Below are 17,996 nucleotides of genomic sequence, written 5' to 3'. Positions count from 1 at the left end.
ATGATTCATCCATATCTTTAATGGTAATGTCTATAAAGTTAAAGTGGTATTTGAAAGTCATGTACATTACATCCTGCACTACACTGTACAACACATCGCTTTTAGAATAGCAAACTGGAGGAAATAGCATGCATTTTATTCTAAAAGGTAATTTGTTTTACTGTTTTGCAGTGAAAGACTATCAGCTAATACATCATTGTGATGAGGAAAGTTCTGACCTTCGAGCCCAGTTCAGACTCCATCTCCAGCACTTGGCATTTATAACAAGTCACCTTTTGCAGACCAGCATGGAAAGCTCCTATTCTGAAGCAGTAGAGGCAACATGGGTCCTGTCACTTGCTCTAAAAGGGCTTTATAAAACAGTGAAGGTAAAGTAAGTTTAAGGCATGGTTTTGTGTACTTTACTTATTCAGGTCAGTTAGCCTAAGTTCGAATATAATCAGTGATGTTTATCAAATGATTTTTTTCCTGTTCCATATTTCCTTGTATGCATGTTAAAAACATAAACTACTTTGAGAAGATTGATGTTCAGTGATCGTACAGACTCCAAAAGTGAACACTTCGTAAATACAAATTCAGTTGCGGAGGAGACAGGGAAATGTTGTAATGGGCATCGCAGAAACAAATGTTTCAGTTTTTAAATTAAATTGTTATTGAGAAGACTGTGTTTTATATCTGAAACAAATGTGTTCTCTCATTTTTAGTCCTGGGAACAAAGTTTAATATTCATGGTAACATTTTATTTAGAATATTTATGACTACAGAACTATATAAACCTAGCTCCGGCAAACAGATTGCAACAGATAATTGTAGGATACATTCCACAGAGGGATGTGATGTAGCATATCAAAGTCAAAGTAGTCTTTATTTCGATAATTTCAATCACCAAAGACACAATAAAAAATACAGTACATTATTCCTCATACACCACTAACAGCACCATTTTATAATACAATTAATGTAAAAGATCGGGTTATGATATTAAAATAGTTTAAAAGTTAGAAAAATGTTTTTTTTTCTTTTTTAAGCATTAAACATTGCATAACAAGCACATATAATACCCATATATATAGCAGCGTGAATTTAATTGTTTTCTAAAACTATACAGCTACGGAACTAAACCTCAGATACCATAAAATCCCTATTCAAGTTCCACAAGTTTATTAATGTTATTTCTGCGAATTGCCCACATCCAGCTCAAGTACTTAGCCATTGCAATAGCTATGTCTTCACGCGGATTGGTTTTCAGAATGCGGAAGGCAGTTAAGCTTGATCTTGTGCCCAGATTAGAGCAAGTCAACTTTAACCATTTATTTGTCTGGCGTTTATATGCAGGGCATACAAATAAAATATGCATTAAGGACTCGTCCATCAATTGGCATGAGGGACATTTGGTATCTATTTCATTTTGCCATTTTCTAGTAAATGTTTTTATGGGCAATGAGCCTACTCTAAATTGATGGAACAGTTTCCTATCACCGGGGCTCGTAATAAAATTCCAATAAGCTTCAAATCTCGGTTCTATTTTGTGTTCCAGGAAAATGCCAATAAGGGAGGTATTTTGTACTAGTGACAGTGACTTAGTATTCATCATGTTCCAATAAGCTTCCTTATAATCTTTTTTAGACGGAAATCTACTATCCACTGGATCCTCCCACAGGTGGCTAAACCCCATATCGGCCAGTGTGCTCTTTTGTAGCCATTTAATTTTGCATGCCGAGTCGATTTCTTTAACATGTTTTAATGCATTCGCATATGGTAGTAACTCTGGCATAGTCCAGAGCCTTCTCCTATACGCTATTGGCCTATATGGTGCTAGCTCCTCCAGTGTGGAACAACCCAGATCTAAGGTAAGAGGTTTTAGTGGCGTGGATTGTGGGAGGCCTATCCGTGCTCGCAAGAACTTGTTTTGGGCTATAGTTAGCGATGTTATTTTTTCGAAGCCCCATAATTCAGCACCATACAGTATCGAGGCTCTGAACTTTGCATTGTAAATCGTTATAGCAGGGCCTATCTGCTTAGTTTGTGAAAGCCGAAATTCTTTTAAGAGGACACCTGCAAGTTGGGCATGCCTTATGGCCAATATATCTGTGGTTTCCAATTTAGCCTTTTTCCCAAGGTCACACACAGATAAGTAAATGTATCTGTTTGTTCAAGTATGGCATTATCCATTACTACTCTTCCTTTTACTGATTTATATCTGTGTAAAACCATAAATGTAGTTTTATCTACATTCACCACTAGGTCATAGTCTTTGCACAATACCGTATATCTATCCAGCGCCCGTTGCAAGCCCATTTGTGTCTTAGATAGAATTAAGGTATCATCCGCAAACATTAATAGTGGTACTTTAGTGCCTGCTAGTGAGGGAGCATCTGTTGGATATGATAAAAAAATATGTAAAAGCCCTGTTAATAAAAAGCAAAAAAAGGGTAGGTGCCAAAACACACCCTTGTCGTACCCCTTTGCATACAGGGAATCGTTCAGTGACCTTCCCCTGGGATCCCCAGCGAACCTGAGCATAGTAAGACTCATGCAATTTGACGATCACAGAGAGAAGTTCCAGAGGGATCCCTGCTTCCTCTAGGGAAACCCATAGTTTATTTCGGGGGACTAGATCAAATGCAGATTTTAAATCAATAAAAGCTGCATATATAATTCCCCCTGCCAGAATTACTGTGTTCCAATAAATCATCATAAATCTAAAAACTTGATCTATAGTACTAACATGGTGATGAAAACCAACCTGAAATGTTGATAAAATCTCACATTCATCTATCCAAATATGTATGCGGCTCAACACGAGCCGGGCCATAATCTTTTGCATCGTGTCTATTCAACTTATTGGCCTATAGATTTTTGGGCTGGTACGATCCCCTTTTTTATAGATCGGTATAATCTCAGCTCCACGCCAATAATCCGGGATGGGTGCCCCTCTTGCTATAGCGTTTACTAATAAGTGGATGTATTTGGTCCAGTTTGCTTTATCGAATTTAAATAAGTCGGCAGGAATGCAATCCGGGCCTGGTGCCCTTCCAGCTTGGATTGCATCCAGGGCTATTTCAACCTCCCTAATCTCAAAAGTCAGTGTCGTCTCGGGGACTAAAACGGGATTTGAATTTAAGATGTTTGGCGGGGTAAAAAATTGTGCCTCAAAATAAGAAACCCGCTGTTCCGGTGCAACATCGTTGACAGGGGTTTGCAAAATTTCACCACTCCCCCATTTTACAATATGCCAACATTTCTGCATATCTTTCCCAGAGTTAGCTTGCATCAACTCTTTCCATCTCCTGTTTAGCTGTATGTTGGGCTTTTTTGTAAGCAGACCGTGCAATTCTAACCTCCTCTATTGTCTTCCCCCTCATTGCCTGAGACAGATTCCTATACGCTACTCTGCAGTCCTTGTATCATATCTTTGTATTATGTGACTCACTGGAACAGTTTGCCAATACCCCCCACACATAGGACTACCTTAGTATTCATAGCGTTTGAAAACCTACACCTCCTTTCAGAAACACATTGCATAAACATAATTCCAGCTTTGATAACATGTATCTGATAGAGACTTCTAGTCGCAGATTCCTTACCTTAGAATTATTCCCAGGCGTCAGACTGGATCCGAAATGTTTTCATGAGCAGTATCCCTGTGCACCAGTAGGTGGCATCATTGGGCTCTGCGTGGGGTTGTTGGCTTTCTCTGCACCAGAAGTGACGTTTGAGGTGCCTACATAGGTGGCACATATGCACGCTGACAATTCTTTTCTCTCTGTGCCAGTCAGGGCAGATCTCGCAACAGCTAACCCTTAGCCACTTTTTGACTAAGCTTTTTCAACATTATATAGATTTTTTTTTTAGGTATTACCTTCTTGTGTGGCAGAAATGTCATCAAAGAAGGCTGGCTTTAAGCCCTTTGATGCCAATCACCAACAGATGATAGTGACTGACTTGCACCTTTGCCTATGGTGCCTCGAACGACACCATAACTCAAAGGCCTGTCCCAATTGGCGTGCCATGCACCCAAAGGCCTTGCAGGAGCAATTCCTCAAGCTCCTGACTGTTCGATGCTGCGACGCTCACGGTCCCGGTCAAGAGGAAGGTCCCAGGAGTCGTGGAATCAAAGCTCATCGAGCCATTTGGTCCCACAAAAAGAGCATCCTACCCCGGAGAGCTTGATAGTCCAGGCCTCCACTTTATATGTAAATCCTGGTGCATTCCCAACTTCCCCGCCAGATTGGAAATCCAGGAAGCGGAACAATTTAGGCAAGAAAAAGTGTTCTTCCACCAGCCTGGCATTGCAGTCAGTGAACACTAAAGGTCTTAGGAAGTTAGGGAAGTCGAAAGTGCATATTCTACCGCACATTGATGGTGCCTCACTGCAGCAGTTTTTTCTAAATCATAGTCTGGTCTCTGCTCACACCATCAAAACAACTGCGGACCTCTCTGGCTCCCACTCCCCACCTTCAGGAACAAGTCTATAATAGACTATATCTTTATTTCGGATCATCTAGTACCATACTTTAACAACTTTGAAGTGGACAACAGGGATGAAAGCGATCATAGGCCACTGAGGATAACCCTGCAGCTAAACGGGGAATCCGCAACACAACTGGAAACACTGGGGGTCTAAGCCGGCGAAGAACGCTACGAAGTCCTGAGTAGAATAAAATGGACTGTTAATCTTGGCCCCAAACTCCTGGTGTGGGTAGCTTACAAAGAATCAAATTCCATAGTCATGAGCACTGTCTCTCCCCAGGTGCACTGGGAAGCTCTCTTAGTAGAACTAAAATCAACCCTAGGGGCACGAACTGGAGGCACCCAAGTGCAGGATATCCACTCTCTGTGACCCCAGCAATGTATTAAATCAAGAGACCTAATTCACGCAAAACGCAGTCTTTAAAGGGCTTTGAAGGCAAGAAGGAAAGGCATCAAAAATCCCCAAACTCAGGAAATCACAGCTCTCCGTGCAATGCACAGGAAGAAAGTCTGGGAAATACGCTCCAAGAAAATTGAGGCAGAATGGGTGAAAATCTTTACCCTCCTCATAGAAAGGGGACACATCCAACTTTGGAGATATATTAAGCAATTCACTTACACCGGTCAGATAAAGGAAAACGGAGTGGCAGCCTTGGAGTGGGTTAAACATGCAACTTAGCTGTACTCAACCCATCAGAACATTATTCAAACTTATTCCCATCAACAATCTCCAATAAAAGATGAAGTTATCAAAACTACTAACATTACAGTGGCCGAGGTAACTACCCTTATCAAAAAAATGAGGTCAGATGGTGCTCTAGGGCCCAATGGAGTTCCACATCTGTGTTCAAAGCCTTGCAGGAATTCCGGGCAGAACAGTTAACAACACTTTTTAAGCATACCTTCGCCACTTCTATTGTTCCATTATTGTGGAAAGGCTCAATACTTTCCCCAATATATAAAAAACGGGACAGCACAAAACCCAAAAATTACCGGCTTATTGCTTTACTTATTGCTTTACTAGATGTGGATGCGAAAGTATATGCCAGAATACTTTTGAAAGAACTGGAAGTCTGGGCAGCAGATAATAACATTCTTCCTTTTTTTCAAACAGGATTTAGGGCCCAAAGCTCTACCACAGATAACATCTTAGTCCTGGGCCATCAGACTGGGGAATAAGCGGCTTCAAATACTCCAGTATGCTGTCGACATCGTAATAATGGACCACACAAGAACCGGCTTACAGAAGGCCCTAAAAGCTTTACACGGATATAACCAATAGAATAAACTCCTGGTGAATCAGGAGAAGACCAGGATACTTATGTTCGGGAAGTACTCACGAAAGAAGACCATACATTGGCGACTTGGGGCCCTAAAAATCAAAACAAGTATGAGCTACAAATATTTAGGCTTCTGGCTATCGGTAGGGGCAAAACCTACACCCCACCTGAAACATCTGAGAAGGAAAGCGGCAGGCATCATTTTTTCCTTAAAAAGCCTTAACCAGTCAAACGGCTGAACCCAATTTATAAGTTCTTAAGGCAAAATTACTGCCCTGTCTTAATTATGGCCATTTAGTTTTTCCCGGTGCCTTCAACAAGTTCCTCTTGAACCATCAAATTTTGGCCTATATAAAGGTCCTAGCTCTCCCTAGACAGGCCAGGAGAGCAAGAGTAAGGCTGGAGTTGGGTCTCACTTGTTCAGGTCACTTAATAAAATACTATATCAGGACTATGCGAGCTCCAGAATTGTCATTGAAAAGGCAAATTAAAACACTCTTCTCGAAGAGGAGGGTTCCCCATGGCAGGTGCATGGCAGCAGCCATTAGATTATTGGATATTGACGTCCAAAATATGCACAACCCGGTCATCCCAATAATAGCCTGAAGGAAAACCGTGAATATACAGGCAAAGAGAATATCTTTTGAAAGGGACCGAGAGCCTGCATCACTAATTCAATCTTTCCTCACTGGACTCCTCATACATCATAGGAAAATCGCAGCCCTACCTTGAGAAAGCTCTGACAGTCCTGGCTCGGAGAAGAATCACCTACATGAGACTTCTCGCTCTGCCCATCACGGATTTTAACTCAACTTGGGCCCGGCAGGACAATTCAGTGGCTTGCCGACTCTGCGACTACCACCGTGAATCTTGGCTCCACCTGTTGTGCTGCTGCCCAAAGTTAGTCAGTGAGCGGCAGCGCTTGGTTCTCCCCATCTGTAGGTTGTTTGGCCTACAAAGTTGCAGGGAAGTTTCGTACCTCGAAGGCTAGGCGGGAGCGGTCCCGCAAGCTCCTCGAGATCCGGCAGTCGGCTCCACGCCACTCGAGGCCCCGGTCGAGGAGAAGGTCGAGGGACCGGTCACGGAGCCAAAGCCATCACCGCTAGTCTGGTTCGAAGTCCTCGCATTCAGGTAATAGAGGCACAGTAAGAAGAAGTCGAAGAAGCGACACCGCTCTTCTGACTCCCCTCACCGGTCGTGTGACTCGGCTGAGGGTTCGGGTGGCACTACCCGCGCGGCTCCATTGGAGCCGTTGGAGTCGCGTCCGGCCCCATACCCTCCGATCCCTGGGCCTCATGCGACTCCAGGCGAGATTCGGGACTTCCTCGTGGCCATGAGGAGTCTCGCTCCGCCGTCTAGGCATGCCGGCACGCCTTTGGGCCCCGCAGGTCCGACTGGGAGGCTTAGCGAGCCGGCAGCTTTGGCCCCGGCGCCGTCTTCGGTCCCGACGCCGGAGGCCCCTGTGGGATCCAGGCCTAGATGCCGGTCGACACCGGTTGACCTTACGACCCCTCCGCCGGCGCCAACGCCTATGGTGCCGCCCCCGGCGCCGTCTTCGGACGACGCCGTCCCCAGTTTCAGCCCCGGTCTGGGTCCGGCGTTGGAACGGCGCCACCCGGTGCCGTCTCCGGCACCGATGGATGAGCATTTCATCTACCACCCGGCTCCGTCCTTTCTACCTGTATACCGGGAGATGGATAAAGGGGAGGACTGGGAGGGGTCTGAGGACCCTCTGGCACAGCAGTGCCAGTTAAGTCAGGACTGGGCAGATGAGCTGGGGGATGCCAGTGGTCTCGACACTTCGCCTGACACTCGCTTCTTCTCTCCTCCTTCCGTGGCTACGGAGGAGGGTGCAACTTATTCTGTGGTGCTGCACAGGGCTGCCGAGGCCCTTCACCTGGAGCTCCCTGCGACGGCCGTGAGGACTAACCTCCTCACTGAGGTTATTCAACTGCCAGTAAGCTCTTCGGAGCCTTTACTGCAGTTCAGTGAGGCCCTCACTGACGTTCTGATGGGCACTTGGTCCAAGCCCTCCACAGTCACTCCTGTGTACCGGAACGTGGCCCGGCGCCACCGCCCTGCTCCGGGCAACCCCAGCTTTCTGTTGGTACACCCCACCCCTGAGAGTCTGGTTATCCAGGCCTCTACGTCCCAGACCGCCTTCCCGTCCGCTCCTCCGGATCTGGAATCCAAAAGGTTGGAGCAGTTTGGGAAGAAACTGTTTTCCTCCCTCAGTTTGGGGTTGCGGTCCATTAATACCGTGTGCCTTTTGGACCGTTAAACCCACTCCTTGTGGGATTCAGTGGCAGACGTGCTGCCCCAGTGTCAGGAGGAGGCCAGGACATGGCTCGCCCAGGCTCTTGCTGAGGGGCGGGATGCAGCACGGTACTCCATTTGATGTGGACTTGACACCACGTACTCGCTGGGTAGAGCGATTGCGACGACTTTGGCGATTCATCGTCACGCCTGGCTGAGGTTCACAAACTTTTCAGGGGATGTCCAGAGCACCCTCATGGACATGCCCTTCGATGGCCATCGCCTTTTTGGCGACAAAGCGGATAGTACGCTGGAGCGCTTTAAGGACTCCAGGGCTATGGCCAAGTCCTTGGCCCTCTCGGCCTGCGCCCCCCAGCTTCTGCTTTTTGTCCCTTTCGTGGCCAAGAAAGGGGTGCCCCCGCACGTCCGTCCAGCCACAGGCCGCAGAACCAGCCTCAACGCGGATGTGGATTCCGCCATGGCGGAGCAGGGGGACAGAGAGCCGGTCAGTCCACATCTGCTCCCGCGGCAGCTGCCTCAAAGCCTTCCTAGTCCGACCTTTCAGGCCCATTCCACGCCAGTGGGAGGCAGAGTTCGCCATCACCTACTCCACTGGCGTACCATCACGTCGGACAGGTGGATGCTGCAAATCGTCCAAAGGGGCTACTCCCTACCCTTTGAGGCGACCCCTCCAACCATGCCACCGCAGTACCGCCGCATGTCGGGGGATCACTTGCAACTTCTGCAGGAAGTTATGACCCTCTTAGCCAAGGGGGCCATGGAGCGCGTTCCTGGCCCAGAAGTAGAATGGGGTTGTTACTCCCACTACTTCCCAAGAAGGGCAAAGGGGGCCTATGCCCTATCTTGGACCTCAGGAGCATCAACACCTTCCTCCGGAAGATCAAGATGCTTACTTTAGCTCAGTTTCTGCCTTCCCTAGACCCTGGAGACTGGATGGTAGCGTTGGACTTGCAGGACGCATATTTTCACATCCATGACCTGCCGGCCCACCGGCGTTACCTGCGATTCACTGTAGGCCACGAGCACTTTCAGTTTACCGTGCTCCCCTTCGGCCTCACCAGTGCCCCTCGGGTGTTCACAAAAGTGATGGCAGTGGTCGCAGCTCATCTGAGCAGATTAGGGGTTCCAGTCTTCCTCTATCTCGACGACTGGTTGTTGAAGGCGGGCTCGCCCCAGGCGGTCGTCTCCCACCTCCAGACTACGGCCGACCTCCTGCATTTGCTGGGGTTCTCCATCAATGTGTCGAAGTCACATCTGAGTCCCTCCCAGAAGCTCTTTTTCATCGGAGCGGTTCTGGGCTCGGCGCAGTTTCGGGTCTATCCTCCCGAACAGCGGGTTCAGGATATCCAGGCTCTGATTCCGATCTTTCAGCCTTTATCCCGGGTTTCGGTCAGGATGGTCCTACGGCTGCTGGGTTTGCTGGCCTCCTGGATCCTGCTGGTAAATCACGCCAGGTGGCGAATGCGGGCTCTGCAGTGGAACCTGAATTTCCAGTGGGCTCAACATCAGGGCAACCTATCCGACCTCGTCCTGATCTCGGAGGGCACTGCAAGACTGTTGCAGTGGTGGCTCACGGACCGCGATTGGGTCAGTGGCAGATCCCTCTCCCTACCCCCAACCGGAGCAAATGGTGGTGACGGATGCATGGGAGAGGTGGAGATCAGAGGCCTCTGGCGGAGTCCCGGCTCCATATCAACCTGTTGGAGCTGCGGGCGATCTGGCTTGCACTGAAGGCATTCCTCCCCTCTGTCCGGGGGAAGTGTAGTGCAGGTGTTCACGGACAACACTACCTCCATGTGGTATTGCAACAAACAGGGCGGGTGGGGTTGTGCGCCTCTGGACATGGCTGGAACATCAGGGCATCACCCTGGTGGTTCAACACCTGGCGGGCTCTCGGAATGCCAGGGCAGACCAACTCAGCCGCCGGTGCATGATGGATCACGAATGGCGTCTGAACTCCGACGTGGCGCAAGGCCTCTTTCGGCAATGGGGAGAGCCTTGGTTAGATCTATTTGCCACCGTAGAGAACGTGCAATGTCATCAGTTCTGGGCGTTGGAGTTTCCAAGGCGGCGTTCGCTCAGAGACTCTTTTCGTCGCGAGTGGAGTTGCGGTCTGTTATACGCCTTTCCTCCTATACCACTTCTGCCTAGAGTGCTGAAGAAGATCAGGCGCGACCGGGCCCAAGTCATCCTTGTGGCTCCGGATTGGGCACAAAGGTACTAGTATCCCGAGCTACTCAGTCTGTCAATCGATCCCCCGATCCGACTGCCTCTTCAGGAGGACCTTCTGTCGCAGCAGCAGGGAACGGTCCTCCATCCGAACTTGTCCAGCCTCCACCTCCATGCGTGGAGATTGAGCGGCAGCAGTTGATACCATTTTACTTGCCTCCTAAAGTCTGTGATGTCATTCTGGCAGCCAGGCGTCCCTCCACTAAAATGGTATACGCCTGCAGGTGGAACAAATTTGTGGTATGGTGCACAGCAAAGGCTGTAAAGGCTGTGGTTCCCCTTTCCGCCCCTCTTTCTGAGGTTCTCCTCTTCTTTCCCTGGCCCAGCAGGGCTCTGCTCTGGGCACCATCAAAGGATATCTTTCAGCTGTTTCTGCCTTCTTACAGCTTCCTGATCAGCCTTCTTTTTTCAAGTCTCCTGTTGTTGCTATATTCTTAAAAGGCATTACTCACATGTTTCCTCCTGTCCCTTTCGTAATGCCTCAGTGGGACTTGAATCTGGTGTTAACCTATCTGATGTGCGCTCCTTTTGAACCGCTCCATAACTGTCCTCTTCGTCTTCTGACTCTCAAGACTGCTTTCCTGGTTGCCATAACCTCTGCCAGAAGAGTGAGTGAGCTCCAGGCTCTTTCTTCTAAACCTCCTTTCCTCTCTGTCCATCCGGACAAGGTTGTTCTAAGGACTCGTCCTTCCTTTCTTCCTAAGGTGGTTACTGCCTTTCACATCAGCCAGTCTGTTACATTGCCCACCTTCTTTCCGCCTCCGCATCCCTCTAAAGAGGAATAGAGGCTCCACAGTCTGGACCCAAAACGTGCGCTTTCCTACTATCTGTACCACACAAAACAGTTCCGGGTGGACGACCAACTCTTCGTTGGCTACGTGGGCGCTAAGAAGGGGCAGGCAGTGCACAAGTGGACCATCTCTCGGTGGGTCGTTTTGTGCATTAAGACCTGTTATTCCTTGGCTAAGAAGGATCCTCCTCTGGGGCTGAGGGCCTATTCCACTCGGGCCACAGCGGCTACTACTGCCTTGGGACGGAGAGTCCCTCTGCAGGAAATTTGTCAGGCAGCAACGTGGGCCTCGCTGCACACGTTTGCCAAACATTACTGCCTGGACAGCCAAGTCCGGAGAGACTGCTTCTCTGGCCGTTCCGTTCTCCAGGACTTACTGGTGTGATCTTGGTTCGCAGACCCACCACCGGGGTTGGTATTGCTGGGGTATCTATTCTAAGGTCAGTAATCTAACTAACGTGTTTATTTCAGATGAACAAGTTACTTACCTTCGGTAACGATATATCTTTAAGAAACATTAGTTAGTTAGATTCCTTACCGCCCCACCCATCCTCCCCATTCTGCGAACTGATATCTAGGGTTAAGGTCATTCCTTTCAGGGCCCTAGTTTTTGGCACCAGTGTCTGTTTCTTGCATGGCTCTGCATTCCTGGCACGGAAAGCTATGTACAGAACTGACGTCAGCGCGTGAGGGCGGTGTCTAAGTACTCAGATGTCATCCCGGCGATCACGACGCCGACGACGGACGCTGAGTCGCAGACGATGCCTACCGACGCGCAAGGGTACTGCTGACAAAAAATCTTTCCGGATCCAGCCTGACGCCTTGGGATATTCTAAGGTAAGGAATCTAACTAACTAATGTTTCTTACAGATATATCGTTAACGAAGGTAAGTAACTTGTTCGTTGGAGCCAAGTTTCTTAAAGGTCTGCAGTACATGTTTCCACCCAAGCCGTTTATTATGCCTCAGTGGGACCTCAAACTTGCTCTCACTTTCCTGATGTGTGCGCCATTTGAACCTTTGCACAATTACCTTTTACGGCTGCTGACCAATAAAACTTCCTTTTTAGTGGCCATTACATTGGCCAGGATGGTCAGTGAGTTAGAGGCCCTCTCTGAGCACTCTCCCTACACCTCCTTTTACCTCGAAAACTGGTCCTCTGTACTCGTGCCTCCTTCCTTCAGAGGGTTGTTACTCCCTTCCATGTAGGCTAGAGCATTACTCTGCCTACCTTCTTTGCTCCATCTCCTCCCTCTAAAAAGGAAGAGGGACTCCACCATCTAGATCCAAAAAGAGCATTGTTCTACCTTGATCACACAAAAGAGTTCTGGGTGGATGATAGACTCTTTGTTGGCGAAAGACTCTTTGTGGGCTGTGTTGGAGGCAACAAAAGGAAAGACGGTGCTGAATTAGACCATCTCGCGCTGAATCGTTCTGTGCATTAAGATCTGATACGCACTGGCAAAGAATTAGCCCTCTGAGGGCGCGCGGGCTCCCTCAACCAGAGCCAAGCCTGAGACCCCACTGCATTAACATGCCCCGTTTCTCTCCTGGACACCTGTCAGACGGCAACATCTGCATCACTGCACATATTCAGAAAACATTGTTGCCTGAACAGTCAGGTCCGTTGTGACGGAATCTTCACCCTTTCAGTCCTGCAGGACTTTCTGATCTAAACGGGTTTGCAGGCCCTCCTCCGGGGAGGAATTGCTTTGTAATCTATTCTAAGGTAACAAGTCTGTGGCTAGAAGTTTCAATCAGATGAATAAGTTATTTATCTTTGGTAACGCTTTATCTGGTAGAGACTCTAATCGTTGATTCCTTACCGATCCTCCCCGCTCTGTGAACCGGTTAAGGTGTAATGCACACCATATCTGATAGACTACTAGCCGCAGATTCCTTAACATAGAATTATCCCCAGGCGTGAGACTGGACCCTGAAAACTTTCTTGCCCAGCAACTCTGCGCGCCGGGGGGCGATACCACGCAACTCCGACCCGACTTCCTCCGCGGGCGTGACGTGACATCAGCGAGGTCACATAAGCCCCACCCCGGCACGCTGACGTCAGTTTTCTTCTTTTCCGCGTGCAACGCGGATCCGGATCGTGTCCCTGGCCTGTTTCCGGCCTTCTTTTTCTGCTTTTAGGCGTTTTTCTTGAGAACAGTGTGCGAATGCCTTCGGGCTTTAAGACGTGCTTGTCTTGCGCGCGCCAGATGTCGGCGACGGATCCTCACCCCATCTGCATGTGGTATTTGGGGGAGCACCACGACTCCATGGATTGCCACTGGATTCAAGCAAGCCTGGCTGAAGACGGCTGAAATGCCAGAAACCGGTCCTAGGAAGCTTGTTTCCGGTCCAGGGAAGACATGGCTTGGCAGTTCGGGCTGGACTGTTCCCATGAGGCACAGGGTCAGACTGATTTGCATATGGCCATGTCTGAACTGGGGTGGCAGAGTGGGCTAAAGAACGGTGATGGATCAAACCCAGATCTGTTGACTGGGTGTGAGTGTTTGATTAGTTCTGATGCTCCGTCCATCACCACCCCCTTTTGTACTGCTTTGATTCGCCATAAGTTGGCAGGGTATGCTCAGACGTGAGTCCCTTGCTCACTTTGCCACTGGATTCAAGCAAGCCTGGCTGAAGACGGCTGAAATGCCAGAAACCGGTCCTAGGAAGCTTGTTTCCGGTCCAGGGAAGACATGGCTTGGCAGTTCGGGCTGGACTGTTCCCATGAGGCACAGGGTCAGACTGATTTGCATATGGCCATGTCTGAACTGGGGTGGCAGAGTGGGCTAAAGAACGGTGATGGATCAAACCCAGATCTGTTGACTGGGTGTGAGTGTTTGATTAGTTCTGATGCTCCGTCCATCACCACCCCCTTTTGTACTCCATGGATTGCGAGGCATGTCAGCAAATGAAGCCGAAGTCCCGGCGCGAGCGCCAGATGAAACTCCTTTCGGCGTGCATGTTCTGGTCGGTGTCGGCGCCACGCCCGTCCCCCGCGGAAGGCTTTAAGATCCGCCGCTTCCGTCTCCGACATCGTCCCTCTCCCAGGACATAAGGGCATCGCTCACCGGTTGCCAAGTGTCACAGTTTGATCTGGAGGCCCGGTCCCTGGCCTGTTGGGGGTGCGGGTTCTCCGCGAGTGGTGTGGCCCCGCACGTCGCCACCCTATCCACCGTTCCCCGGCGCGGGGGCGACCAGAGCCCAGATGGAGGCTTATGCAGCGGCGTTGCAGGCCTCCTTGGCTCTTCCCTCTTCTCCTTCTCTTCCTGGGACGTCTGCGGATCCTTTGCCGCATGCGGGGACTTCCGCTGTGTCGCCGGCGGCTCCGGCACCAACAGGTTCAGCTCCAGGTTCTGAAGTGGTGGTGCCGTCGGGGGTGCGGCCCTTCGGGGTTCCCTCCTTCGGACCCCATCGCCTCTGCCTCGCCGCAAACTCCCGTGGGGGTCCCTGTGGTGTTGCGGGAGATTGCCGGGGCTCAGGGCGTGTCCTCAAGTCCCCCTCGGTCCTCTGTGCAGATGGCGGCCTTGTCCGAGGCCGAGGTGACGCCGCTCAGGGACCGGCTAGGGGTCGGGGCGTGTCCCCGGGCCCCCCTCGTCCCTCCATGCCAGTGGCTGCGGTCGAGTCGACGCCTTTTCGGTGCCATTCTTTAGCCGCCTCGGCTTTGACCCAGCCTCGGTCTCCTGCGCCGCGCGTTGTGTCCGAGGTCATTCCAGCGTCCCCTTCGGCGCTGGTTGACGTGGACCTGACGCCGGTCGCGGACTCTACAGCGCCGGGCCGGCGTTGGGTCGTTGATTCGTCTTCGGACTTCCTCTCTTCTCCAGAGGTTCGGCGGTTGTTGGTTTCTTCTTCTCCATAGAATGGTCGCTGCTTCGTGGCTTTTTCTTCTGCACCGGCACCTCCCGGCGCCGCGTGACCCGGCGTGTCTTACCCTTCACCCCTCAGCCGCCAGCCCCCTTTTGCGGACTGCTTTTCCCTCCCTGCCGCCGCTGTTAACTCCGCCGTCCCGAGGGGCCCGCTGGCTGGACTCCTGGGGACGCAACATGTTCGCCTCAACCAGCACGGCCCTGCGGGCCCTTAACACCTTGTGTGTGCTGGTTAGGGCCTCCTCCTGTTTGTGAGACTCGGTGGAGTCTCTGGGATCTGCAGCGTCCCAGGAGTCTGGCCTGGTGGACTTACGGCATCATGCATTGGATGGCCGGGAGCTTGCAGCGTTTATTTTCCGCTCCGCTCTGGACATCTCGGAGGTGCTGGGCCGGGCCATGGCTTCCTCAGTCGCTCTCCATCGCCATACTTGGCTTCGGGACGGAGTATTCCCTGAGAATATTCGGGAGCGACTCCTCGACCTTCCGTTTGATGGCAGCTTGTAGTTCCATGCCACGGCCGACACCGCCATCCAAAGGCTCTTGGCAGGGCTCCGTCCTCCTCCTCCTCCTCTGTCTTATCCACCTTCTCCTCCGTCCCCTCCTCAGTGACTTATGAATCTGAAAGAAACACGTTAGTTAGATTCCTCACCTTAGAATATCCCCAGGCGTCAGACTGGAGATATTCTAAGGTGAGGAATCTAACTAACTAATGTTTCTTACAGATACATCGTTACCGAAGGTAAGTAACTTGTTCGTTTGGTTGATTCTGGGCCTTCTTAGGCCGGCTGTTCTGGGTGTGCAGTGGGTTTTCTAGCTGTTTACGTCCTTCCTTGGGACTTTGGCATTGTTGGCTGCTGGACTGCCCTTGTGTTGATTGTGTGTGGTTCTGCAGGAGTTGTTGGGCAGACTTGGCTCTGAGATTGGGCCTTCTGCTTTGTTTGGGCAGCTTGTCATGCCTTCAGCGGGGGTGTTTCTTTCCCCGTGGCTCTTTTGTTTTTTCCTCTGTGGCGGAAGTTCTTCCAAAGAGGGTTCCCATATCTTGGGACTTAACGTACCCTATGTGGGGTAGTGGTAGCTGTCATATGGCTTGCGCTCTGCTAGAGGGTTCTGGTCTTCCGGTGCCTGTTCTCCATGGCGTTTAGGTAGGTTGCTTTTGCTTCCTGAGGTCGTGTGCGCGGCCATTCGTAGTGGTGGCCCGGGCATCTCCTCCTCTCCCTGCACCTGTCCTGAGGTCTGCGATGATCCTGTGTTCTCCCTTGCTAGGCGTTGCCTACTCGGCCTTCCTGGGGCCTCGGGCTGTTCTTCTTGATTCTGGCTTTGACTGCCGTCGCTGTTCTGGCTGGCAGGCTGCTTTCCATCTGGAGTGGGTTTGCCTTCTTTTACCTAGTTTCTTTGGGTCCTCTAGGCTTCTTCTTTCGCTTTCCTGTCTTGGCATTGGGCGGAAGCTATGTTGCCTTGTGAGGGGAGTGGGGTGCTTCAGCCTCTCAGTCCTTGCCCTTGGTTCCTCTGCTGTGAGTGTCCGGGCCTCTTCAGCCTTCTTTCCCTCCTACATCCCCTTGGGGTCGGTGGGGTTTTGCTTGTGGGGGTTCCCTTGACCTGGCAGGGGCGAGGTTCTACCTGGTCCACAGCTCTGGTCCCCTGTGGGGCCCTCTGTTCTGCATTGGTTGGTGGGGTCCTTTCGCAGACCCTCCTTCCCAGGGGGTATTGCAAGGGTATCTATTCTACGTGAAGGAATCTGCGGCTAGTAGTCTCTATCAAATGTATGAGTTACTTACCTTCGGTAACGATGTATCTGGTAGAGGCGATTCTAGCCGCAGATTCCTTCACGACCCGCCCTTCCTCCCCGTTCTGCGAGGACCTTCTGCTTGGGTTTCTGCAGTCGCCTCCCTCTGGGTGACTTGTCATCTGTGGGTGTCCTCTTCGTTTTCTTCCGGTCAGGTATCCCTCCAGCTGGTTTCTCTCTACAGCGTGTGGGCCTGATTTTGCTCTTTCCCTCTGTTGGTGGAGTCTCTGCTCCCCACCCGGTCTTCTTCGTTAGTTCTTTTACCTGTCCTTTGACTTCATACTCCTTTCAGAGATTATGGCCCTCCTTGGCACTGTAGTCTGCGGATGGATTACCTGTCCTTTGACCTCCTACTCCTTTCAGGAGGTGTGGCCATCCTTGGCGGTGTAGTCTGGGGATGGATTGCTGTTGCTCCATGGTTCCGGGCTTGTGTACCTTCCCCTTGCGGTTGGGGTTGCAGGCTCTCTATCTCTCTTTCTGTCACGGTGCTTTCACATGCTTGTGCCTCCAGGAGGGTTCTTGCCTTGGCTTTCAAGGTGGTTCCACGGAGTGTTACTTTGCGCTTTTCTTGCTATGGCTTCGCTGCTCTGGCCTTCTGTTGCTTTACTGCCACCTGGTGCTTTCGCCTTGGCTTGCACAGTTGTTCCTCAGAGTGGTGCTCTGCTCTTTCCCTGCTCTGGCTTTGCTGTTGTCGCCTTCTGGTGCCTTAGTGCCACCTGGTGATGTTTCTCACCTTTTGTTTCTCTCTATTTTGTTTCTCTGGTTTTTTCGCACACTGTTCCCATGCTCTCCTCAGTTTTGTTGTGATGGCTCCGCGTTGTGGCGCGAAAAAGTTCTCAGAAGCAAACTGACGTCAGCGTGCCGGGGTGCGGCTTATGTGACCTCGCTGATGTCACACCCGCGGAGGACTTCGGGACGGAGTCGTGTGGTACCGCCCCCCGGCACACAGAGATGCTGGGCAAGAAAGATTTCCGGGTCCTGTCTTACGCCTGGGGATAATTCTACGTTAAAGAATCTGCCGCTAGAATCGTCCCTACCAGATACATCGTTACCGAAGGTAAGTAACTTGTACTTTTATGGCTTAGCCGTCAGGTTACTCCCTCACAATGGTGACAGATTTCCTGTTCAATTATATCCCATGGAATTTATATTTTGGCGGGCGGGATATCTGTCACCTTTGAATTTATATTTCGGCGGACGAGATATCTGTCACCTTTGTGACGGAGTAACCCGTCCACCAAAAAATCAGGCCATTAGTCTTTTTCAGTTCTCATCGTTGCTCCATGTTCCACGAAA

At 50.6% G+C, this 17,996-nt stretch overlaps 1 protein-coding gene across 2 annotated transcripts in view; it reads left to right on the top strand.

The window, feature by feature from the left end:
• Positions 1-17,996, top strand: part of ZZEF1 (zinc finger ZZ-type and EF-hand domain containing 1) — a 1,433,434-nt gene that overhangs the window by 1,051,961 nt on the left and 363,477 nt on the right. For both annotated transcript variants that reach the window (XM_085649580.1, XM_085649579.1), the window contains one exon: positions 172-368. In XM_085649580.1, coding sequence (XP_085505706.1) covers positions 172-368 — 197 coding nt within the window. The remainder of the gene's footprint in view (positions 1-171; positions 369-17,996) is intronic.

Source organism: Triturus cristatus, chromosome 3_2 (genome assembly GCF_964204655.1).
Source record: "Triturus cristatus chromosome 3_2, aTriCri1.1, whole genome shotgun sequence".
NCBI classification, from domain to species: Eukaryota; Metazoa; Chordata; class Amphibia; order Caudata; family Salamandridae; genus Triturus; species Triturus cristatus.
This window is presented reverse-complemented; position numbering and strand designations above follow the sequence as displayed.